At 39.7% G+C, this 26,585-nt stretch overlaps 1 protein-coding gene across 9 annotated transcripts in view; it reads right to left on the reverse strand.

Moving 5' to 3' along the window:
• Positions 1–26,585, reverse strand: part of Tenm2 (teneurin transmembrane protein 2) — a 1,251,952-nt gene that overhangs the window by 854,408 nt on the left and 370,959 nt on the right. For all 9 annotated transcript variants that reach the window (XM_026780485.1, XM_026780490.1, XM_026780489.1 and 6 more), the window contains exon 4: positions 17,212–17,487. In XM_026780485.1, the coding sequence (XP_026636286.1) occupies positions 17,212–17,487 (276 nt within the window). The remainder of the gene's footprint in view (positions 1–17,211; positions 17,488–26,585) is intronic.

Genomic DNA, 26,585 nt, shown 5'->3' on the forward strand with positions numbered 1-26,585 from the left:
ACCGTCTATTTTTACACTGAGTTCAAAAATACCTGCACTCAATACTTCCCCAAACTGAAATGCTTCTCTGTACCATTTTTTTTTTTCTCCTCACTTCTCCCGTGTTGACCGTCTTCTAAGCTGGGTCTCCCATTTCCCTCCTTAGTATCACTTGGCATCCTGCATCTGTGTATGTGCCCTCCTGGTCCACTTGTAGATGTTACTACCCCCTGCCAAGTGACCGACAAACCTCCGTACCACATTCTTTTCATTGCTATTATCTGTTAACCTTCCAATTCTTCCCTTTAGTTCTCTGTCTCCTAACAGAGATCCCAGTTAGAATGTTCCCCTGGAAGTAAATGCCATCAACCCATTCCTTTGTTGATGACCTTTAACGACCTTGTGCTTTTCTTGGGAAGTCAAAAATGCATTTGCATGCAATTGATATTAAGTTTCCAGCTGACTGTGTCAACTCTCATCTTCTTCCTCCTCTAGCCATGCCAACAAATTGACACCTCCGAATCTGCGGCATTACTGTCCCTTTCATCATAATGAACCACCTGTTCTCTACTACCGTCCACAATCTCCCTCTAGTTTAAGGCCCTGCCCAAACTGTGACTTCTTTATGTCATCCTTAATTATAAGATAATGTGTGCAGTGTATCAAACCCAGTTCAAATATTCAGTTCATTCACTCATATTTATGTGTATGCACTTCCATTTTGCTGAAGGAAAAAAAAAAACGCAGCCTCAGAGGTGATGCGATTTCATGTGTTCTGCACACAGGCTGGGGAGAGACAAAGCTAAAGCCCTACCTAATGGTCTCATTCCACAGTAATGGACTTAATTACTCTGCTGTTCCCTTTCCCACCGCCACGCAGCTCTCTTTCTTCCTGCTAGGATATGAGTTACTGGAGGGCAGGGATTATGTGAAATTTATCTTTGTATTTCCAGTTCTCAGCGTGTAGTAGATATTCAATAAATGTTTGATGACTTGTGTTCAGCATGAGAGCCGCTGCCGTGCTCTCCCAGACTGAACAACATTCTGGGCCGCAGACCATGATGGGTTTCCTGCATATTTTGTTTCCCTTTCTCACTCTGCTCATCCTGGCTCAGTGTGGGCTTTGAGGCCTCCTCAACTCCTTTTCCCATAAACCGTGATTCTGGAATGGTTGCGTTTCTCTAGTTCCAGGATTAGACTTCTTAATTAATATTTAACTTCCTTTCCTTGAAGAGCAAAATGAAAGCAAAAAAATGAAAGCACCTTCTAGAATTCATGTTTGATATACAAGGCTGACCCCCTACTTGAGGCAGGTTCCCAGAAAGAGGACAGCCACCCTACGTGAAAATGATCTAATCTCCATTGCCTTGAGTGTTGGATCAATTCAAGAGCAGGGATTTACATTTTCTGCCCAAAGGACTTGATGGCCAAGGGTTATGAAAGAGACTCAGAAATCAAATTGAATCACTTGCACGTGATAAATCTATAACCTTTAAAGCAGTCTAAAATGATTAACTACAGCAACAAAGAAAATTATTTTAAAACGGCAAATATAAAAAATAACCATGCCATGCAGAGAGTGCTCGCTGTGTGAACGACACTGTGCTTGAAATGTTTCTTTTCAATAATCAGAAAAAGAAGAGAGAAGAGCAGGTTCAAGACCTCCTCATTATATAGACAAGAAAACTAAGAGTTTCAAAATCGGCTTACTATTTCAGGTTCATGAGGCTGGTGGCAAATAGACTTCACTCTCAAATACTGACATCATTTACTCTAAAATCCACACACCATGCACCATATGACGTGATATATTATATCAGTAACTTCAGCCCTTGGGATGTGGAGACAGGAGGATCAGGAATTCAAAGTCACCCTTGGCTACGCAGTAAGTTGGAGGGCAGCCTGAGCTACAGGAGTTGTATCTCAAACAATAACAAAGAAACAAGACCCTTATAGTTACTCACCACCCTGCCTTGCCTCCCTCATTTTCATATCAGGGAAAGTGGTACTGCCATCCAGAGATGCATTCAGTTACCCCTGCAATTGGCTAGGTACCGGGAAACTATAGGAAGGACCATGTTGCCTGCTTTTTTTTTTCCCACTTAAACCCCTCAGCCTCTCTCACTCAGAAGTTACACAGTCATGGAGTGATTATACTTATTAGATTCTCTTCATAGGAACAAATTGGAAGCCGAAAGGAGGTCATGGGTGCAGGTAGCACAGTTTATCTAGGGGAGACAGTGATAATGAAATCTTTGATGTTTTGAAAGCACGGAAGCTCACTTAATGGATTCTAGAGAAAATGATCCTGAGTCATGCTTTGGAGTCTACATTTTCTTGATTCAAATGTCAGAGAAGCAAAGGTGTAGGAGATCAACTTGGCATTCTGCATGTTCTAAGAACCGATACTGTGTCTTACCTACTGTTGCAGCAGAGATAAAACCACGATCTCATACCTTATTACAGGAGATGTGGCATTTTTCAGAAGGTGAGAAATGATCGTGTCATTGTTCCCTGTATTTTCCTGCACGTGCTAATTCACAGGGCTATTACCTGTCTTCAAAATGAGAAGGATTGGTGGTCTTATCTTGAAGCATAGGCACATGTAACTCAGTTGCTACAATTGTAACATCTTGTTTCTCCTGGCTCCACATTTGCCTTTACACAGTGAGCAGAAAATACTTCTGGCGCATGCTCACTCACTCTGTCTTTTGCAGGCTTAGAATATTGTTGCAGTCTAAAGGTAGCCCTAAAAATTCATGTGCTGGAAACAAAATGTGCAAAATCAGAGTTTGGGGTGCCGGACCTGGTAAGGGCCCGTTAGCACTTAGCTATGTGAGCAGTTTACAAAACAGAGCTGGCACCTCTTGCCCGTTTACCTCTGTGCGGGAACTCTCTGACTTCTGCCTGGGAATGAAAGAGCAAGAGGGCTTGGGCCAGGTGTGCTTTCCTCAGACGTGCACTTTTCACCTCTAAAGTTGTTAGAAATATTTTAGATTAAGTAGCCTGTGTTATTTTGTTATAGTAACAGGGAAGATATGGAAATATGTATGTGCTGTAACTATTTAAATTCTCACAGTACCATAACAAATAGATAAAGGACTAGCGCCTCCCAACCCTAACCCTAATGCTAAAAACCCCTAACCCTAACAAACCAGAACCCCAACTCTAATCCTAACAAACCCTAACCTTGCTGAGCCTTGCCTGGTCTTCTATCCTTTTTAGTTTCCATATGCATCTTCCCTTCCATCATTCCTTCATCTTACTGTTCACTCTCATATTATTCTTCTCTGCCACAGTTTGGCAAACCAATGTGCTAGATATTATACTTCACAATTTCTTTCCATTTTCTAAGAAGCCAACTCCTTGTGCTTAAGGAACTTCTCTAGTCTAACAGGCCAATTAATGCTTTAAACACCAGAAATGGGTTGGGACTATTTTTCCAGGCTCATTAATACAACCAAATAAACAATTAAAGCACACTAGAGAGAATGTCCTTTTATTCTCATCCTCAAATATCCAGAGGGGATCCACACAGCCATGTTTCTCTGTCTGCTTATATTCAGCACCTTTGTTTCTGGTCTGCCTCTTTTCCTTGTCATTCCTATTGTGCGTGCACACCAATAATTGATATATATCTCAGCCACATGTCTGGGTGCACACACAGCGTTCCTGCTGCTCCTCCCAAGGTCATCACTGACTGCACATTCCTGTCAAGTAGTGTCAAACTTTTCCATCCTGTGCCCTCCTACCGCTGGTACTATCTCTTGTTTATGCAAGGATCTAGGGACACCCTCAACTTTGCGGTCCTCACTACCAAAGGATGTTACTCATATCTTCTCCACACAGCTGTCACTCACTCCCACTGCAACTCTACTGTTAGATTTCATCTGGGCATAATTTCCACTTCCAGCTCGCTTATCAGTCTCTTGGGTCAGGAATTTCTTGTATCTGTAGTTGTGTCTATTTTGATATTGATATATGTTGCGGGAGGTCCTTCCGCTCCTCCAGCCTATAGCCGCTGAGATACCAGCCCATTGGGGCGTGGTCTCTCTCCCTTTAAAAAAGCAGCCACTTTTTTCTCCCGCTCTCTTCACTTCCTGCTCCGCCGGCGACTAGACTCCCTTCCTGGTTGCGCAGAGGGCTGACGGTGATCTGTAAGTTTTTTCCCTTTTAAATAAATACTACCCTATTAATCATAATTCCAAACTGCTGTGGCATTGTTTGTGACTTACGCCTTCAGATATAGGCATTTTTTCAAGACCTACTAATTTCTTTGAACTGCTTTAGACAGCTGATCTTATCTTCCACCAGGTCCCAGTGATTCATACGTTGTCATCATACCTTGTCATTGCTCTTAGCTACACGACATCTTCCATGTCAGTCTAGGGCACACCTTAGTTCGTATATTTCTTATAGCCTGACCCTATCAGATTTTACTGTCATCTATTGGTATCCCCAGCCATAGGATTTTTTCCCCATCATCAGACTGAATGATGGTATAGTCTTCTTCTCTTCTTTGTTGGGCTTAACTTTCATGGTGGATCATTATATAATCACCTACCTATCTGCTGCTGCATGGTCTCTAACACCTCAACTGGCAAAAGCATAGCTATTATTAAATCAATCTCTGCTTATTCTTTTACCTCCATTTGTTGGTAGAGTGCTAATCTAAATATATGCACCCATGGAAAATAGCATCCTCCCTTCTCCTACAACCCTTCACACTTCTCTCTTTACATTTTTAATACCTCCTCCATGTTCTCCCAGTTGATGGCGATAATTTCCACTGCACTGCAGTGACATATAAACATCTGTGGCTGTCACCACATGCCTACACAGCTACTGGAGTTTGTCTTATGTCTTCTCCCTTTGTCATAGATTACTACCTGTGCTTTGTTCTCATAATAGCTCCCTCCTGTAGCTAACCATAATTTGGTTTCTGTCCCTTCTTTCTCTCTCTCTTTCTCTACACACACACACACCACCACCACCACCACCACCACCACCACCACCACCACCACCACCACCACCAAAGCATCACATGTTTGAAGGTCAACCATTTTATTTGACCCATCAACTTAAATAGTAATCTCCACTAGATACAACCACAAATAATCTTTAGTCAGCTATGTGGACATCCTGTAGCCCGAAAAGTGGACATGAAATAACCATCATACCATATTATAAGTTCAAGAAGAAACCTGTCAGATATATTAATGTTCCTGAATAATATGTCCCTTCTTAATTTCTTTCTCTCTCTTATTTTCTATAATTATTAGATTTTTCTGGTTTAATCTCCTTTGAAATCAGAAAAGATAAGAAGAGTAAAGAAATGAGAGACCTTGGACAGAGAAATTATAGAGCCATATCAATACAGATGGTCACCAGGAGCCCTCACAAAATCAGATAGACAACAATGACAAAGAGAGCTGCAATATACATAGCATAGTTTCCACTGTTCCTGGGTGTTCTTTCTCTCCTACCCAATGTTTAATGACTTCTCAATGTTTGCTTCCAGGCTGTCCTCCAGCTTTTTCCTTTGCTTAACTCATCCGCCTCCATGAGCATATAGAGATACTGTTATGCTATTGATTCTCAAACTAACTGGTCTGGCCCTAATCTATTTTCCAGTTTTTATTCTTCATAATAATACCTTACTTTTCAACTTTGTTGTCTTGCTTCATGAGTAAAATTATGACTGAGTCCCCCAAATCCCATCCTTTATAGACATTCACTAGTGCTTTACAATCTAATAATGAAAGTTAAAATCCTTGGCATTTCCTTTTCATCTGCTCCTATATCCTTACCACTGTTGTTTTCTATATTCTCCCTTCAAAGTATATCTCAAATCATTTATTTATTTGTTGTGGTGAAGGCTACCCTACCATGCCCTCCCCCCAAAGAAGCCTAGAAGAAATGGGTCAATTACATGGTAAAGAATTCAAAAGGATAACAGTTCTGCATGTAGCCAGGTATTTCCCATGATTTCATAGAGAATCTGGAAGGTTTGGAAATTCTTTCATGATGACCGGGAACGTTATGGATATGCAGGTGTAAATCCAGTTGCATACATTAAAGAAATCAGACAAACAGGAAGGAGTAAAGAGTATTCTCTAGAAAGAATAAATATCCCAGTTGGGTTGCAGCTGAACCGAAAATACATTTAGAAGAGAGGTAGGAACAAGGTCTAAAATCATAAATTGGACTATATTGTGGAGGAACTAAAATACCACAGTGGGGCAGATAAAGTTGATTTGTGGACTTCCTGCCTTCCCAACATACCTTGTTGTTCCTAGTCATAAATGTGTATCAGCGGAAATGGAAGACAAGCTGTATTCTCTTAATTGTGTTGTATTTCACTGGGGTCTTTTCCATTCTCAATGTACAGAGGGATGCCCTGGAATATAGAGGTTTTTCTGTATGTTTTCCCCCTATAATATCAATTATTAAGCAGTGCAGTATATTAACACAGCCATATGCTCATCATAATAGTAATTGATTCCACATGATTATTTTCAGAGTATTTCCTTATGCAGTGAGATATTTATCTTGCATGTAGAACACGTATTTAAAAAAAAAGTACCAGTCACAGGAACACCACTGTGTTTATGATTACTAACCTCATTGAATCAAAGGCACCATAGATGGAGAAAGTTTTAAGAATATTTAATACATCATTTGCTGAATTCTATCTCTTCAAGGTGCCCGGCAGGTTATCTTGGTAGATGTGAATTTCCTTCATTGTGAGGCATGCAATTCTATTCTTGTGTAGTTATAAATTAACAATCTGAAATGAAGTCCTGCATTCTAAACAACCACTGAAATATTTAATATGAAAACAAAACCCCCAGTCTACTCAGGGCTAACTCGTCTTCCTTGGTTAACACAGCCATCTTACGCAGTTTCTCAATATCAATCTTTCTCTCCCTCCTTCACTCCCTCCCTGCCCTCTCTCTCCTTCCTCTTTCTCTCTTTCCTCTCCTTTCCCTCCCTACCCTTTGGGTTCCATGCCTATAAATGAGTATTTAAAGCACCTAAATAGATAAGGAGGAGCAACAGGACTCTCTGGGGTCACTGTAAAAAGTTACTACAAAATAAAAACAAATGAGAAGATTCATTCTCATCCTCCTCCCCCCCCCCATGGAGAATTACAAGTAATAAGAGACAAATTCACACAGTGTGCACACAGACAGTTGTTCGGCCTCACTCATTAATAAATGACAAACAGAATTAAAACATTGTTATGTGCAAAGTGAAAAGATGCCGGCGTCATTTTCTTGGGACTCACACCCGCAATGACGCGTGCAGCAGGTGGCTCTCACAGAGCGCCAGTGCAAGAATTTGTGTTCTTGTTGGGAAAGTGATCGAAAGAGTGTTAGCCAGGCATACCTGTGTGTTCTAACTCTTTTAGGATTTACCCCCCCCCAAAAAAAATAATCAAGACTGCTTTTGATTGTGTCTAAAATAGACTCAAGCTGAAAGTTTGATGAAGGAAATTAGGAAAACATACTAGCCTAAAGGGATACTATGTGTTCTTTAATTTCTACACGAAAAAAAAAATGATGCCAGGAAAAATGTTTAGAGTACATTTGCTGGGGACAAAGGACTATGTGAGGGTTTGAAAACTGCTCAGAAAACATTTCAGTACTCAACTTTTTTTAAGGTGCTGGAGAGTGAATGAAAATCCTTGAGCATGATATGCCAATGTTTTACCACTGAGCTACACTGTGAGTTCTCAAACTTTACACAGAAATACAGACTGAAAAACACATCCATGAATTCATGAGCTATGGTTATTTCTGATATAAGATGATTTGTTCTCATTATTCATCATATATTTGTACATATTTGTTTTCATACATGTATTTTAAATGTACTTTTCATGCTAACATATCACACATTTTCTAAACATGTCTGTGTAGTCCATATGCATATATGTATCATAAAAATGTAATAATAAAAAGTGGCCTCTACAACTTGTTAAATTCTTACCAACACAAGCATTTGGTAGCAATCTGGTTCTGCTTTACCTTATAGTCTAGATTGTACTGAGACACTTTAGAAACTGAAGGGAGATATGCTTTCAATTGGGTTATACAGGACATGATACACATAGTCTTATTAAATAAGAAAGGTTAAAAGTACCAAACATAATTGTTCCTCTTACAGTTAGAAAAAGAAGAAAAAAAAATAGACTCCAAATATAAAACAGAGGGAGTTGAAAAATAATAAAGATCAACTTAATGAGGAAGAAACAAATAGTAAAGGCAAAGGAAAAAGCTTATAAGAAACATAAATAGATTCCTTTCAAGCCTGATTAAAAAACATGAGAGATAAAAATATCAAAGATTAGTGATGAGAAGGGAGACATAACTATAGTTACAGGAGCAATTAAGCAAATTGCATGAGAGATTACTCATGAAGCAACAGCAAAGCTAATCTTGAAGAAACTATGATTCACCTGGAATAGATGTAGCCAGTGTTCACCTACAACACACTACATACTCCCATGAAAAATAATAGCCTGCTCATTCTCCTTGATAGAGCCATATTTGATATTATTAACCATTCGAATAATGACTGTAAGCACAGGTCTGGTTGTTATCGTAATACTGTTTTGAGAACATAAGCAAATAAGGACCCATCATCAGTCATGTTCCCTAGTCATGAGTACAGGCATAGGCACCTACTCTGGTGTTCTTATAACTTATCTTCAAACCACCTACTTCTCCAATATTACTCTATTAATTACAAATACCTGCAGCACTACTGGATTTTAATTTCTCCCAGTTCAAATGCTAAAAAGTGGGTGTATTCATTAATGAAGGATTCCTTGCTTCCTCCTACCTGGATTACTGCTTTTCTTTCTGATGCTAATTCAAACGACTGTACGTTCCTAGTCATGCACATGAATACAGGTACGTCACATACACATGGAATGTGTGTGTGTGATGTATGTATGTTCCTCTCTAAAAGGATGAAACAGACTTCAGTTACTTGTTTTCTTTTTCTTGTACTCATGAACTGATGTATTTCTGCAGCCTTCCAAAAAAGTCACTATGTCTCCATTAATCTGACAAGTTTGCAGCTGCTGGAGACTGACTCCTCCAAAGGCATCATGGTCTTCACTCTAATGCCCGACTCTAATCACCTGACTCAGCCGCGTTTGCTCATCTACAATACCCATTATCCCATTTTCACTCATGCAATTCCTAATTGCATTTTAACCTGCTTGAAACATAGTGTCAAAGCTATGTTACTCCAATCAAATACAGAGACAAAAATTCCAGATAATTGTATGTGGGAAATTGGTTTCTTTAACAAGCAACAATGTGTAAACTTTGTACCTTTCTGTATAATTGTTAAATGTGTGATCAACTTATATTACCATAAACCACATAAAAGGGAGTCTAATGTGTCGCAGAGAGATAAGGGATTGTCCAAGTATTTCAATGACTGATTGGCTGCCAAGACACCAATTCACAGGAAACATAGTATCTAACCTGTCTCAACACTTTGTCCTACATCTAAAGAAACATATATCAACATCTACCTGCTTGCAACACTTACCTTTTATGCTTATATAATCTGTCACATATATGTAATATGTTCAAATAAGATGTGTGCTGTAAAACATACTCAAAGCTGGGAATTTCATGAATTTTAAGAGTAGAGAATGGAATACAAAACCCAGTTAATTTTAAGGTAGAGTCTTACTGTTTTCAAGGTTGGGTTCAAACATCCCCAGAGAAAAAAAGAATTGCATGACCCTTACTGTTTAGTACAAGCAGAAATACTGCTATCCTGTCAGTCCTCTAGGGTGAGTATAAACCTTCCACAAAGACAAACCTTTATTCCTTCTCCCAAGAACGCTAATGCAACGATTCCATCACTGTCTCATTTGTCAATGTCCCTGTATTTTGTTATCCTTTCCCCATCACACAGACCCCCGGAATGGAGAGGCAATTGGGTGTTTACTGCAGAGGAGAGGAGACCCACCCAGGACTAACCCTGGGTGAACACTACTGAGAACCTTCTTAGCTTGAGAAACATCATTTCCCTCCACCATTTGCTCACAACTCTGCATTAGCCAGCTTCCTCCTATGTCCTCTATCTGTAGAATGCTTGAGGTTTGATGATGACCAAGGCATTTTCCTTTCTATTCTTGACCTTGTAGCCTTTCACTTCGTCTTACCAGACGCTATAAATATTGCTGAAAATAATTAGTACTCAGGCATTTTCTTCCTCTTTAAGTGGTATTCTCCTGAAAAGCCCTGGGATTTTCTTGAACCTACTAGGACAGATAACTTTTAAAGTAAGGATTCTGTTCATCTCATTGCTAAATCCCCACCTATGTATGCTTTCATATTAAAGTAAATTTAAGTACATGTGTTGCCAATTCCTAAACTTGACATCTCAAAACTTCAGAGCATCCACGTTAGAAGATGGATATAACAGAGTTGCCAGCATGCATTCATTGTGACACAATTATATTAGCACTTCTAAATTAAACAGATATTTAAATTCTATTTGATCTGAAGCACTTTATTCAAAATACCTTACAACTAATTTAGAAACATGGTATAAAACCAGGTGGTGCTAAAGCACGCCTTTAATCCAGCACTTGGGAGGTAGAGGCAGGAGGATCTCTGTGCGTTTAAGGCCAGCCTGGTCTACAAGAGCTAGTCCAAGGACAGGCTCCAAAGCTACAGAGAAACCCTGTCTCAAAAAAAAAAAAACAAAAGATAGATAGATAGATAGATAGATAGATAGATAGATAGATAGATAGATAAACAGGGTATACCAACATCAAACCTACCATGCTGAGGAGCCTAACATATAAAACATAATAACCTCTGTTCTAATCATATTTCTAATGGAGCTAAAATTTCTGGTCTCTAGTTTGCTTTTTTTTTTTTTTTTGGTTTTTCGAGACAGGGTTTCTCTGTGGCTTTGGAGCCTGTCCTGGAACTAGCTCTGTAGACCAGGCTCGTCTGGAACTCACAGAGATCCGCCTGCCTCTGCCTCCCTCCCGAGTGCTGGGATTAAAGGCGTGCGCCACCACCGCCTGGCTCTAGTTTGCTTTTACAGTTTTGATTATCTCTGATATGCATAAGGTTTGTACTTAGGTCAAGGTTGTTAACTCAACTATGTACAATCATTAAGGAAAGCCTTAAATTGTGGAGAAGCCTCCAGAAAGCTCAAGTAGGCTCAACATCTTGGGTCCTGCTTACATCAGCTTCCCCTATTATGTCTAACCCCGAGTTTTTCAGAGAGAATCCCAGAACCAAATTATTCATATTTTGAGAGAAGTTAAAAACAAATTCCAAACCTTTTTCTTTGCAAAAGTAAAAAATTCTAATATATCATATCTCACTTGTACAATGTCACTAATCTATTTTTTTAAACACTGCATTGATCAAATACAATCATGACATGAGCTATATCCATCCTGAAGACCACAGCTCACCATCCCTGTTGTTGATGACTCTCCCATGAACCACTTATTTCTGTCTTCTGACTTCTTTGACCACAATTTAAGCCCAGGTTAGGAAAACCATGCAAGGATAATTTTCTAGGCAGGTCCTCCAGCTAGCATTAAATAGTACTCAAAATTAAATGCCCACCTGTCTGCAATTTCTATTCTATTTACAAATCTATTAGTTGGACGTTTCTCCTTCCAGTCGCTGTGCCCCAGTTTCAGAATGGCTAATTGAAAGATCTCATTATGTGTCCAGTGTTCTCAGATCCCTTTAGTTTGATATTATTTTTAATGCAGGTTCATCCTGATTTATTTGTCTGTAGGAAATTCATATGCTCTTAGCTTTGACTCATTTTATTTATGACGCTAATACTTGATGTGTGGTCATCTTTCCCTTCTCTTAATTTAATTTGATTCCTGACAAACAACTGAACAAAACCATGACAAACAATGGGTGGCTGGGGCAGGGCAGAGAGGTTAGATTCTTTGGATTCTTCCATTTGTGCTCTGCCAGAAACATCCTCCCCATACACCTTCAGATCCTTCCCCAGTCCAGTGAAAGTCACAGCCCTGATCCCAGAACTTCAAACCCAATAATTACCAACTCTGCCCAATGTCTCCCTGAAGGCCTGGAGGTTGCAGTCACCCAAAGCATCAATCCTTCCATTTCTTCCAACTGCCCAGCCTTGGGACCATGGACAGCTCCCGATTTTATTTCTGGCTATCAGAACTTTTATCAACTTCGAATTAGCCTTGCAATAATCATGTATTTCAAGCTTCCTTAAAAACTTTTAGACCCCAAGAGGTCTCTAAAATCTCTGCTAAAGACCTTCCTAGAATCGGGCCAGTCATTAAAGAGGATCATCCATTCATTCAAGAATTTCAGTACTGTAGACCAGAGACATTTATTCCCATGTCCTTGAGTTTTCAACCTATTTTTAGCCCACTCAGGGCATCTCTTTGTAAATACTACTTTCACAAATTTGTAAATAGAAGAAAAAGATCTAAAACAAATTTAATTAATTGCCATCAAATATCTTGAAAGGTATTCTTATTTTTTCTCTGTGTGTGTGCTCGCATGTGTGTGAGACTTTGTTTTAAAGAATTAAAATATATTCTTTATGCTCTGTGGACAAATTTCTTGCTTTATTCTTTGACAGTTTTGCATGTGTATGGATTATACTTCAGTAATTTGTACCTGTAGCCATTTCTCTCATGCCCTCCTTCATCTGATGAGACCTAACTTCCTCTCAAGAAGTCTCCATCTAACTTTCATAGTGTGTGTGTGTGTGTGTGTGTGTGTATGTGTGTGTGTGTGTGCGTGAATGCCTATGTGTGTCTCCCTTTAATCCGTGTTGTTGGTAAACACATGGGCATGAGATGATTTACTGAAGCACAAGCTACTTTCCAGAGTGTACAACAGTGAAGAAAAAGACTCCCTCACCTTCATCAAACTCTAACTGCTAATAGTTCCCTCAGAAAGGGGTGGGGCCTCAGGTGTCCCTCCAGGATCCCCATCATGGAAATTTTTGCTACAATTGCATTGTTTTTCTTAAGAGTGAAGTTATGGGTCTTTGTGATGTCTGAAGCTAATAGAAAATTTTTCCATGTGACGTAGGCATCCTCTGTAAATGCCACTGTGACAGGAGGGATAAGAAATGAATAGAATGGGTCATAAATTACAAAACAAGTGTTTGTGATGGACAGATTAATAATGTAGGGGTGGAAACTAGACTCAGTGGGTCTTATGTGTGCTAACTTAACTAAAGAGGTAACATTTTACAATAAATGAATGAATTTTGTTTAACGGTAACCTCCTAAATTGTCCCCGCATTAAAGAAGACTCTTCCTTGCCTTGGAATTCATATTTCCAGTCATAGTTCACAACAGGAAGTACCTGCACACGTGGTACTCTACTGAAGGCACGGATGCACTACCATCCTTTGCCAAGAGGGCTCACATGCTAACATATCAGTGTCCCGCACATCCACTCCATATAGCTTTATGTACCAAGATCCAGGTTTCTGACATATAATAAAATTAACTTAACATTCCTGTCTTCAAACTCAAAGTGCATTATAAAAATTATAAATCCCCTAACTGATCAGAGGAAACAACTATTATTCTCATTTATTTTTGGTGCAAGTGGAGGGGGACATGCATTTCTTAATGTCTTTACTAATGCTAGGTTAAGTTTTCTATAATTTCTGTCTTTCTATTTCATAGACAAGCTTTTCTTTTCTTTTCTTTTCTTTTCTTTTCTTTTCTTTTCTTTCTTTTCTTTTCTTCCTTTCTGGATTTCCAACAAAGTAACTGCAACTAGGATTATTCTGAAGAAAAAAAAAAAAGGAAAAGAAAAGAAACCCCATGGATATTTTTATGTCCCCAAGGTGAAGAAACTGCCTAAGGGAGTCAAGAATACAGATACCAGATTTTTCCAGTGTGTGCTGCGCTGCATCCTTAAGGAGGCAATTAGTTATTCTTGTGTATTAGTGACTGTCCCATTTTCTCTACAACTCAGGTGACACAAAGAGCCTTCAAGAAGCCATATTTTAAGTGGGACATTTATTATTTAAAAAAAAAGTAGGATTCTAATTTAAAGTCTTTGGGAGAGTCCTTTGTACAGATGCCGTCAAATTTCACACAGTACCAGCTGTTCTCAAGTCTCATTGTCATTTCTAGCCAAGACGTCATTAGCTGCAAGCTAGAGTTAAAGAGCCTGATAAGTGTCCCTCAACCTGAGGGTTTTATCTATTTAAAGCAACCCTGCTCAACCTAGCACAATGCTAACTACAGTCACAATACAGAGCTGAGAGTAGTGCAAACTCCATAGCACCTATACCTCAAAAAATATCACGATAAATAAATAACATTAGGGATGGTTTTTCAGTGTGCTTGGGACCGCCAGGCTTTTCTGGGGCTATTTGTGTCTCAATGGCATGTGGGAAACAACCAACACTCTTCTAAGAAAGACAACTGACAAACTCAGGGGTTTTTATCACATGGTTTTGAAGGTTAGATTCACACGTGGGAATCAAGAGAAGGATGTGGGGGTCTCGGAAGCTGTCATTCCTTGTTTACTATGCTTAACGAAATTACAATTATGGTATTAAAAAGAGGCTTTTAAGTAAACTTGAAATATCTTTATAGTGCAAGATCACACCTTACAAAAGAGATTACAATGCAATTTGTAGCACCCTGGAAAAATATTTTTGCTCACGCATCCTTACCATGTAAAAGAGAACTGGAGGGCTTCCTCCTCAAAGCTCAGATTTTTGTGACTTGCCTTCAAGAGAGGCATACCTGAGAGAGTATTGATTTGGTTCTGAAGGACACCGTGTTTATTATGGAGGAAGCCATTGCTGGGTCCAAGTGTGAGAAGTTAATGATGGCTTTGTGAGTATCCACGCTGTGGTGTGGAACCGGTGGGTAACTGTCAATCTATATGATAATACATTCCCAAACTTCATAAAGTCGGTGATGTGAAAAAGCATTGATTTCTCTGTGAGCTAAACAGAAAGTGTCAGAGAGAAAGAGCGAGAAGTTCCGTGGAGTTAACATCCCAGCCTTCAGGTTTCCTTGCGCCTCAACTTGTGTATCTTGAAAAATTTATGCTTATAGCATATGCAATTTTTTTGTCCAAAAATTAGAGGGAAAAAGGAGCATTAAATATATATTTAGCATATATGAAATTTGTAATGATTCCTTGAAAGGGGAAAGAAAAGGCCATTCATTTATATATTTTAAAACATCATTGTTTAGCTCGAGGTCTAGCTTCAGTACTACCGTTAGAATTTGCCGAGTGCACTCTTCTACAGAAATAAATAGTGTCTCTCAGTAGATTTTTCTTTATGAAATTCTCATTGCATTATAACTGGCATCAAAGGGAAAGAATCAAGATATGTACCAAAAAGTTTTAGTTGCCATTAGTATTCGGGGACATGGGGAGACTTGCCCTGAGTATAAAATGCTCAGATGTCTTGGGTTCCAACAATACTGATTAAAGGATGTCTCCATGTCTATCAAATATGTAATTATTAATTACAAAAACTTCCACAGTAGTTCTAGTTAATTCAAGACAAGTAGGGTTTTTTTTTTTTTTTTATTTTTGTTGTTGTTCACACGGCTTCAGCAGAAATCTCCTCCTTTTGCTTGAGGAGATTTTCAAGAACTATGTATAAATAACTTAAGAGGGTGGCGAGTCTATAAATACAAGCAAAGGGCACAATGTGGATGCTTCCCTGTATAGCTCTGAGAATGCCAACCAAGGGAGCTTTGCACAAATGCCTTACTTAAAACACGCCGCCATGTCTTAGATTTGCAGTAATTTTGTGTAGTAGACAACCAAACTGCTTCCATTTAAACAGTACCTGACACAACCGAAGTTTAAAAGGGACATCAGTAAATGGGTTTGATGTATATCTTCATGGAAGCTTCTCAGAATAATCTCCTAGCAGATAAGGAGTGTTGGATGTGCCAAAACAAGGATTCCGCTAAGAATTCGGAAGGAGTCAAGTGCAAATTTTCCATGAGTTTTCGCACTGACGAGCTACAGGCTCGGGGCAGTAAACACACATCATCTCATCTCCAATGTAGAATCAATTATTTTGAAATAAAAAGCAAACTTCAGTGCAACAAAGTCACATCTTTTTTAATACGTGTGAATCACCCAGGAAATGGTATACTTCCAACAAAGTTGTGAGAGTTAATGGTATTTTAGCTATGCGTTTACATTCACAATCAGCTGCCCGCCTGAAAATTTCTTTTTTTTTCTTTTCAATGAAAGAAGACACTTAAGCCTTCTCTAACAGAAGTTTCCGAGATTTCACACAAACATTCTTAACTGATATGTTTGTAAACATTTTAATGGCAATTCTTTTAGCAAAGAGGCTTTCTATTCATAACACAGAGAACATTTGAGATTTCCTTCAGAAGTCAGCTGTACCTAAAGTAATTTATCTTCTCCTTACAAAATGTTTTCGAGTAAGCGCAGTTATGAGTGGTGTAGAAATCCACAAATAAACACCTTATCTCTTTAATGGCTTCGTGCAGGTTTCCCTGTATTCGCTGCTTAATGACCAGAAGCATTTAGTTCTCAAGGTTTCATTAAAAGTCACCCACAAAGCTGATGGATGGCCACGGTGATTTGTGATGGAAGATGCGGGAAGCCATTAACCTATATAGATACCAAGAGGGAAAGGAAAGACAGAGGAGAAAGCCTGCTTGGAAGACAAGACACTTCCTATCTGTCATTATTAAACCCCAGATTATGGGCTCCAAGTTCGATCTTCAATAAGGATATGAGGCACTGTCTGGAAATGAAAGGCGAAGATAAGGTAGGGTTCTTCACTGACCATCTTGGGGGGAAAAAAAGCAAAAACACAAATATATCAAAACAAACCTAGATTGATATTCCTGGGAAAGGGAATCAATACCAAGACCTAGAAATTTGGGGAAGTGGACATTTTTAAAGTTTATCAGGCCTCTTCGCTTGCCCTGTTATTTTCTTGATAATAAGAACCAAATGACCACACCTGAATACTGGATTACCATCAAAATGTCCTTTAAAAAAAAAAAAATCTCATCTCATTTGTGGTCTGGAAGGTACCTCGTTTATTTTGTTCCCGCCTCGGCCTGGAGAGACAAGGTTGATTAAACCTCTTACAAACAAACGCAAGCAAGAAGGAACCCCAAGCCCCCAAACCACGATGTACAGAGCATGCCAAGGTAGTTCAGAACCGGCCTACCGTTGTCGTCATCCGACTTGTTTTCATTGTCCGAGTCAGTCAGAGTAAGGGCTGAGTTCTCACGGCTGGACAGACCGGAGCTGCGCCTGGACTTGATCCCTCGTCCCCACAGTCTGATGGCGTGTTCTGGAGACATTCCTCCCTCGGTGTCCGAGTCGGCATCAGACCCAGTGCTCAGGGAGTAGCCCTGGTGGAGGATCCCCATGTCGGAACAGTAACCAGTTCGGTGAGGGGAGGGCTCGCAAATCCCCAACTCCGCCAGGGTGAAGTTAGTCCCTAGAGCGACAGCGACACAGAGAGGGTTTTACTCTGTGGGAATGCTGGACAAGCTTGAAGTGCATCCCACAAGTCCAACAGATGTATCTGACTCTTTATAAGGAACCTGAAACGACCCTATCCTATAGCAATACTGACGAATATCTTGCATAGCACCATAGAACCTTCATCTGGTGATGGATGGAGATAGAGACAGAGACCCACACTGGAGCACTGGAGTGAGCTCCCAAGGTCCCAATGAGGAGCAGAAGGAGGGAGAAGATGAGCAAGGAAGTCAGGACCACGAGGGGTGCACCCACCCACTGAGACAGTGGGGCTGATCTATTGGGAGCTCACCAAGGCCAGCTGGACTGTGACTGAGAAAGCATGGGATAAAACCGGACTCTCTGAACATGGTGAACAATGAGGGCTGATGAGAAGCCAAGGACAATGGCACAGGGTTTTGATCCTACTTAATGTTCTGGCTTTGTGGGAGCCTAGCCAGTTTGGATGTTCACCTTCCTAGACATGGACGGAGGGGGGAGGACTTTGGACTTTCCACAGAGCAGGGAACCCTGACTGCTCTTTGGACTGGAGAGGGAGGGGAAGAGGAGTGGAGGAAGGGGAGAAGGGTGGGAGGAGGGGGAGGGAAATGGGAGGCTGGGAGGAGGGGGAAACTTTTTTTTCATTTTCTCAATAAAAAAAAGATACAAATAAAGGCTTGGACAGGGGTACTCAGTGGCTATTAGGATGCATTGGAAACAAACAAAAAGCAGGAATCAACTTAGCACAGCACTCTCAGACGTGATTTCAGGGATCGTTTGTCATCTAACACCACTGTGAGCCATCCGAGCACTGCTTGCTACAACTAATATATTTCAAATATTTACTTGTGTACCTTTTATTTGGTAAATTTTGTTTGCATTGAAAAATCCTAACTTTTACAGATAATATTGAGATTTACTTTATATTATATACAAGGAAACTAAGAACAGAGAGTTTAAATGACTCATTCAATGTCAATCACTTCCATGGCAACAAAACCCAAATCTGATCCCCAAGCAATGTGACTCTATGCCATCAAGGTCTTTCTCTAATAAATATGTGTGCTGGCTTGAAGACCTTGGTGGTCCTCTGGTTACTGCTTCTTCAGGTGGTCACTGCTTCTTCTTTGCCAGCTGTAGGCAACACACCCATATTTGGGTGTTAGCGCCTAAAATTCCTTTCAGGAACACGATGTTACTCAAAGGATAGCATGTTTATTTGCTCATTTGTTCCATGTGTTTCATCATTGGTTCCTTATTTTAAAAACGTGTTACTGTTAGAACCTGAAAGGGAGAGAGGCGGAACCGCCATTCCTAAATCATATTACAAAATTTCTGTTTGATAATATAGCTCAAAAGCACCAGCAGGCTTCACCATGGAAGACAAATGGGTGTTCATGTCAGGAGTGTGAGGATGGGGATACAGGCTGATGAGACGCGAAGAGCAGGGGTGTTGGTTGAACATGTGCATTACGATCCACTGGGAAACAGGCCAGGTGGTTTGTAAGTCTTATCTCGTGTAAAAGTAAAACAGGCCAGTTGTTTGTCTTCTCACAAGCACACAAAGAGAAAGGCTGTGGATAAAGTTGTCACATGTACCTGTGTTCTGAATTTTTACTTTCCTTTCTCCGCTACACAATGCTGCTATGGGATTCCCTTCTGTATGCTGTGAATATGTTTTATTTTCATTAGTTAATAAAGAAGCTCCTTTGGCTTATAGCAGGGCAGAATATAGCCAGGCTGGAAGAGATATATAGAGAAAGTAGGCAGAGTCAGGGAGATGCCATGTAGCTGCCAAAGGAGAAAGATGCAAGCCAGAACCTTATTGGTAAACCACGACCTTTGTGTAAAATACAAAATAATAGAAGTAAGTTAATTTTAGATACAGGAGTTAGCTAGCAATATGCCTAAGTAATTGGCTAAGCATTGCTTAATTAATACAGTTTCTGTGCGATTATTTTGGGTCTGGGTGGCTGGGAAATGAACAAGCAGCCTCCGACTACACAATGCTCTTCCAATAGGTATATTTGACTGTGTGAAGGAAATGAAACACAATTCTATCCATAACTGTCTCTGCAGGGTGAGTCTTGATCCCTGGAGAAGTATCCAAGTACAAATTCCTGCCACATAGGGTGAGCATCCATTACTCATGAGGGAAGGTGGCAGCTCTTACTTACAGGTCTGAGGGTTGCAATCTTCTCTAAGGCTATTTGTCAGCTGTTGTGAAGTTCTCTGCCAAGTGTTTCCTATCCCACTTTTCAACAGTGATTAGGTATTTCCTTGTCACTGGATGGTAGCATGCAAGTTTTAGTCTCACAGTGCATGAAAGAGAAAGTAGTGACTTCATCTACATCCAAATGTTACAAGACCCCCCCTCCTCTGTTGTTGCATTCCACACTCTGGAGTAACTGGAGTTGGCTGTTTACATTACCCGCCTTCCATCTTGTCTTTAGAGCTAATGAAATACATTCCTCCATGTTCCCCGAAGAAATGAAAACAACCTAAACTCAAATACACCTCTGTGTGTGTGTGTGTGTGTGTGTGTGTGTGTGTGTGTGTGTGTTTATATTTAGCAGTCTGTTCCCGTCTTTAAAAACTTTAAATAGAGAATGTATTAGGGAAACTTTGTATATAATTCTATTTAGGCTGAGAAAAAAAAGCTCTTTGAAGTAAAAGAAACAACTATTCAAGAAAATGATGCCTGCATTGACAGCCGCACATGTACACTGTGGGCTTAGTGCTAGTGTACCAAATGTAAGCAAGCCCAGGCCAAGAGTAATAGTGGGGAAATCACAGCATCCCTTCTTGGCTTATAAAGCATATCAGAAAACAAATTAAGATTATTCTTTCTTACACTCTACTGAACTTGGGGTCATCATGGGTCTTCTATAAATTTTAAAAGATCTAAAGTAGTCATAAATGGTAGCAAAGAGAAAGCCTATTTTTATGCTTTCATTGTCGAGCTTGAAGCTTCTTACAGATGAATTCCATTGCAGACAATTGCATTGCCATATTCAACTCAGAAGGAAAAGGCATATGAATAACTCCATAGTGTATTAGGAGGACTGAAGATTTTCTTCTAAAAAGCAGAGTATTTCCTCAATAAATTACCCCCTAGAGAAATAGTCTTCCTCAGGGAAGAATAAACCAATTGTCTGTCCAATACAAAATGGCCAACCCTGAAATCATACGTACAAGTAACATTACGTACACAGAGTAGCTATAATTAGGAATATACGTATATGCATGTACCAAAAATTAACAAGAAAAGGGGACATGGATTTGAAAGAGGGAAAAGAAAGGTTTGTGGAAGGATTTGAAGGGAGAAAATGGAATGGAGAAATTATGTAATTATATTAAAATTCAAAATAAAAGAGAAGTCAACAAAATCACACCCTAAACTTCTCTTTGACTATCCTCCCTCTCCAATGTCAGTTTCCACATAATCCCTAGGTTGTTATCTTTCTGTTTACAAATTAATTCACAAATAAGGGTTTCATTCTAGTTATCAGAGGCAGACTCTGGGCCAAGCCTCTCTCAGAATCCTTGGCTTACCACATGAAGCCGGTGAGCCCCACATAGTAGAATGAGGGGGACAAAACCTGCTTTATCATTTATTAAATGATTATTTATTGTTCCTTCTGCTATGGTAGACATTGGGGACATAACACTGAGCACTGATAAAATAGAGTTCTTTGACATTTATAGTCTAATCGGGAAAGAGACATTAATCAAAGAATCACATAAAATGCAATTTATGCAGTAATAAACACCCTACAGAGGAAGGGCAGAGAACCATGAAAGGTCACCTAGGGTCCAGTTCTTCTTTTCTTCACAGTTTGTTTGGTTAGATGCTCATGTATGTGGAGTGAAGGCTTGGAGAGATAAGCATCTCTTTACTGAGGAGTTATCTAGATGCCTTCAGCCTGCTCTGTCCGTACCCAAGTTTTCTGTACATTGTTCTGTAGGTGTTGATATTAGACAGCCATGTTTCATGTCATTCATCTTATAGCGTGCAATCCCATGTTATGTACTCTTTCTGAGAACTGGAAAGGCTATGGGGGATTATTAAAATAATATCAACTTGTTACTTTGATATCCTTTGCTCATTGATAGAAGGGTGATTTTGCTCTAATTCATCTTGTGTGATTATGCTTTTCTTAAACTCCAAGGTAACTTTGAATGCAAGAGAGAGACCAGTCATTGTGTGTCTCTCTGAGCTAAGTTTTGGTTGGAAATAGTCAATCTTTCATTCCTTTTTATAACCTTGTAGAAAGAGAAAGTGGATGCACACTCCCTCCATATTCATAGAACACATGTTTTGCCTACATCTGCTTCTGGCTTTCCTAGTGTTATTAAATAAACCAGATATGCAGGATCTGACCAGCTCATTTCATCTCACATATGCATTTCATAGATTGACCATTAAATTCACCAGTACGGCCCCACATGATCAAAGACTAGACTCAACATTTTCCCAGATGAATGGTGAAGAAGTACCTACGATACTTATATTTGACAATTTGGGTAAAATTTAAAATACAGGGATTAAAAATTGTGTAAGACCTATTAGTTCATCATAGTAAAGAAACACAAGGTTTTCAAATAGCCTTCTTAATGAGATGCTTGGGCCTTTTAGTGACTTCTTTTTAAAATCATAACCCAGCTCTTCACAACACTTTCAGAGAGAAATCTAGTAACAGGTACTGACAGCTGTCCTTTGACCTACTAATCACACTCAAGGATGCAAGCTGGAGGAAGGATATGTCCACGCATTATGGTCGTGGCTTGATTTTCTAAGTTTTCGCCAATTTCTCACGCTTCAAAATAACCTTTAACGCGGAGAAGCACATGCGTAGCTAAGTCAGAATTATCATGCCATGGTAATACCAGAGTATACAAATAGCACTGGAAATGTCAGCATTGGAACAGATTTTTTACTATGAGGGGCAAGGATATAAAAGTTAACTGTGGCAATGGAGGGACTGCAATATAGAAAATAGGGTTATCATTTAAATGCTATATTTTAAGGCCCTGGATGTGAACAAGTAAAGTTACCTCAGCAAACAGAGCTGTTATTATATCAGAAAAATCTCTAAAGACCACTTGTAAAATTTCATCTTCCCCTGTTCATTTACTATAAGGGTCTTTTCATATATCTATGGGTAGCTACACCATCAGCTGCATGCTGGTGTCAGAAAAGAAGACAATGCCGATTAGAAATTAAGTCATGGAGCTTGGAAAAAGTGAAGAATTTCATGCAGTCAATAAGTAAGAAAGCTCTGAACTTCCAGAGAAGACCACAGAATCAAAGTGAAGCCAACTAATCAAGAGCAACCAGAAATGGTACGGTTGGTGGGTTCATAGGAACTTGCAAAGGTGAGTTCAGCACTTTCTGGCTGAGGGCCTAGATGGTACCTAAATGGTATCTAAGCCCATTTATCTCTGCTGCAACCACCAAGGACAGATGCATTCCTAGACATTGCATAGAAAGCCATATGCTATGGTTTGAAAGTGGAGTGGAAGGTTTGTGCGTTAAAATGCTGGATTCCTGTTATTGGCACTGCTGAGAAGTAATTGGATACAAAGAGTGCTTAGTTTGTCAACTCCAATTCCTATTGAATGGTGTATTAGGATGGAGTGCCAAGTTGGAAGAAGTGGTCACGATAGCATGAGTTTGAAGTGTGCATCTTATCCTCAGACCTCCCCTTTTCATTCCTGTCTTCCCACCCCTTCCCTCTCTGTGTCTGGTCCCCATGAAGTCAGCAGTATTTTCTCCGACCCCCACTTCTACCATGATTTTCTGTCTTTCTACAGGCAGGCCCAGAGACAGCACACCCAATCAGTTACAGACAGAAACTACTAAAGTCCTGTGCCCAAGCAAATCATCTGTAAACGGGGCCTGCACTTTCATTCCACCCCCTCCCCACACACACCTTGTTAATAGTTTTTCTAGGGCATTTTTACCACAACAGAAAACTGACATCCAACACGTGAGATTCTGGAATGGGGAAACAAGAGCGTAGACCTATCCATGTGCTTAGATCTGAGGCATTCCATTGTAGTTGAGATCCCTGGAATTTCTTTTCCCTTCATGCACCACAGACCTGGCAGTAGAGAAATGTGCCAGTTGCTACCACTAACAGGAACAGACAGAAAAAAGCCACAAATACGTGCTGTGTAAGGAGCGCTGTACGCTTCCACACACACAACAGCGGGCATCAGGAACAAGTGGGAGGCAGCACAGTTCTCTGTGATGGGGGCAGCTAGCCTTTCCTTGCTCTGCATGGTGGTGCCAGTGGAGCCATGGGGGAATCCTGAACTCTATCTATGACTATCATTTCACTGTGTGTCTCTGTGTGTGTATGCACATGTATGTTAAGTCATCATTACCATCAAAAGAAGCCTTGTTGGGAAATCATAGGAGCTAGGCTTCCCCTGCTTAGCTAACTGGTAGATACTGAGGCCCAGGAGGAGTCCAAAGATCCGGCTCACAGTGTGCAGTGTTGAGATAGCTCTCCCTTGTTCCAGACTCAGCGTCTGCCTTATCGACAGAGGGAAACTGAGACATTCTCCTTCACTTGTCATTCAAGCCTTTCCCACAGGCTTAGGACCTGAGGCGAGCCACTCAAAGAAGATGATGTTTATAACACTGTCGGCCAATGAAGCAGCATAGCATGTAATAAAAATAGCACTAATAATACCAGAATCAGAAAAAAATGAGTAACGATAATTGTTTATATATGAAAGGTTAATAAGAAGTCCCTACAAAAAATTAATAAAATTATAAAATATTTTTTATTAAAATGGAGTCTTTCTAAGGTGAAGGATAAACATACTGCAATTAGACAATTATGTGATATTAAATTCCCATGTAACAGTTTTAGGTGATTTTTCTTAAAGTGTGGTACAGAACTGGAAGATTAAATACCATACAACCTAAACTAAAATATACTCCCAATTGTTATTGATTTGTTTTCTGTTTGACTGGTTGATTGATTTAGACAAAGTCTCACGTAATCTGGACTGGGCACAAACTTAAGATTCTCCCATCTCTACTTCCCACACGTGCAGGGGTGGGGTATGGTATGTGCAGTTTTACTTATTCAACTGTAAATAAATTGTGTTTACTACTTAATATGGACTCTTGGTTCTTTTAGACGTTAATTCCATTTTAAGTAGAATTTTCTGTGGTTGTTTATCTTAAACAAAGAGAATCTCATGTAAATAAACATGGGTCACTTCTCTTGAGCAAATGTTACGGTCCACATTTTAAATTCAGGAATAAGCATGGGTTCTAAATTTTTCTAGGAAGCATTTAAGAAAAAGATCAAAACCATAATGTTGTAATTCTTTTTAATCATAGTAATGCAAATAATTTACCCTGATGCCTTATTTATTGCCAGACAATAAGAAAAATATAACAATCACAAGTGATAAAATATAATTTTACTTTTTTTGATTAATCACAATGAATTGCCGATTTTTTTACTTTGTATAAAATAAATATGATTAAATATGAGTGGTTGTAGATATGCCTGAGTTATCAGTATAATTCGATTATAAACATTATGTGAAACTTTGTGCTCATACGGATCTAAACAGCTATGCATTTGAGAAGGCTGTGATGGTGATTTTGAAAGACACTAAAGACTCTGCTGATGAATTCTAATGTTGTATGCTTGCATACACTAAGACTCTTCTCGTAAACTCTCTCTTAATGCTCTTCTAAAGTTCACACATTCAGATATTTTCCCAAATGTTGACAAAACTGTTCACCGTGATCCCATAGCTTAAAGCAGAGAGTAGGTGTTCTTGCATTACTTGTCAGAAAAAATTTAAGCCAAATATTTATGTTTCAAAAAACACACAGCAAACTTTGCTGTTTGTTTCACAAGTAACGCCTGAAAGGGTAAGGCTTTGTTTTACCTCAAATTTTGAACTAATTGTTTTAAGCTTTATGCATATGTATTGCCCACAGTTTTTATAATTTGTAACTGGACACTTTCTAATAGTCCAAACCAAAGACAAACGAGGGTGGCTAAGGAAGGCTGGGGGCTTCAGCACCCGAGGTTTCCTGGTGAGCAGAACTCGCAATGGGAAAGAGGAAAGTGGTGTTCTGCTCAAAGGTGCTGGCATTTTCCTGTTTCAACCCGAACAAGGCCCAAACTGGAGAACCCCCAAACAGTTACAGCCCAAGGTCTTTACAAGTGGCATTTCGTCATTAGAAATTAAATGGCCAGGACTAGCTAGGATTCCCACAGATAAGACCTTCCACATTGAAACGCCACTGTTTAGTCAAACTCTGTACCAATCAGTATCATGTGTGAAGCCGTGGTAATGCAAGCCTTCACTGAAACACACAGGATGCTGCTGCCTCTCCGATCAGAGATCTGGAGATGAGGTGGGGGGTGGAAAAACGAAAGAAAACAGGACCGATCAAGTTGGCTGTGATGGTCTGGGTGTTCCTTGTTTGAAGGCTGCTACTAGATCAGATACATTTAGTGTGGGCTACCTTACACGTCAAGCGGGCTCATACATACATTAGCATGTAGTTTTCCAATTAATCAGGACAGCAGTTTAATGAACTAGTCAGCAAGCAGAGCCTGGGGTTATGAGAGAGGGAGTCGAAATTTGTCTGTTTTAAAAATACTTTTCAACTATAATATAGTCTCAGAATTATCCACTCAGCCGAGTCTCTATTCACTTATTTATTTATACAGCATATATAAAACAATTCCTCCTTCATAGGGTCATGCTGAATTACATTGTGCAGGTAAAAAACTTACAAGATTGTCATAGAGTAACTGTAAGCCATGTGTATCTGTTCTAATAATCACCTTTCAGATGATGGCAAGTTCTCTGTTCCTTTATCATAAAGTTACTATTATTATTTTTCTTTCACTGACTAAAAATGTATCCAAGAAATGTGATGAGAAGGTGGCCATTTCATTTGTGTCTAATAGATTTTAACAAAGTTACATGGCCGGGCGGTGGTGGCGCACGCCTTTAATCCCAGCACTCGGGAGGCAGAGGCAGGCGGATCTCTGTGAGTTCGAGACCAGCCTGGTCTAC

The sequence above is a fragment of the Microtus ochrogaster genome, chromosome 7, assembly GCF_000317375.1.
Source record: "Microtus ochrogaster isolate Prairie Vole_2 chromosome 7, MicOch1.0, whole genome shotgun sequence".
NCBI lineage: Eukaryota > Metazoa > Chordata > Mammalia > Rodentia > Cricetidae > Microtus > Microtus ochrogaster.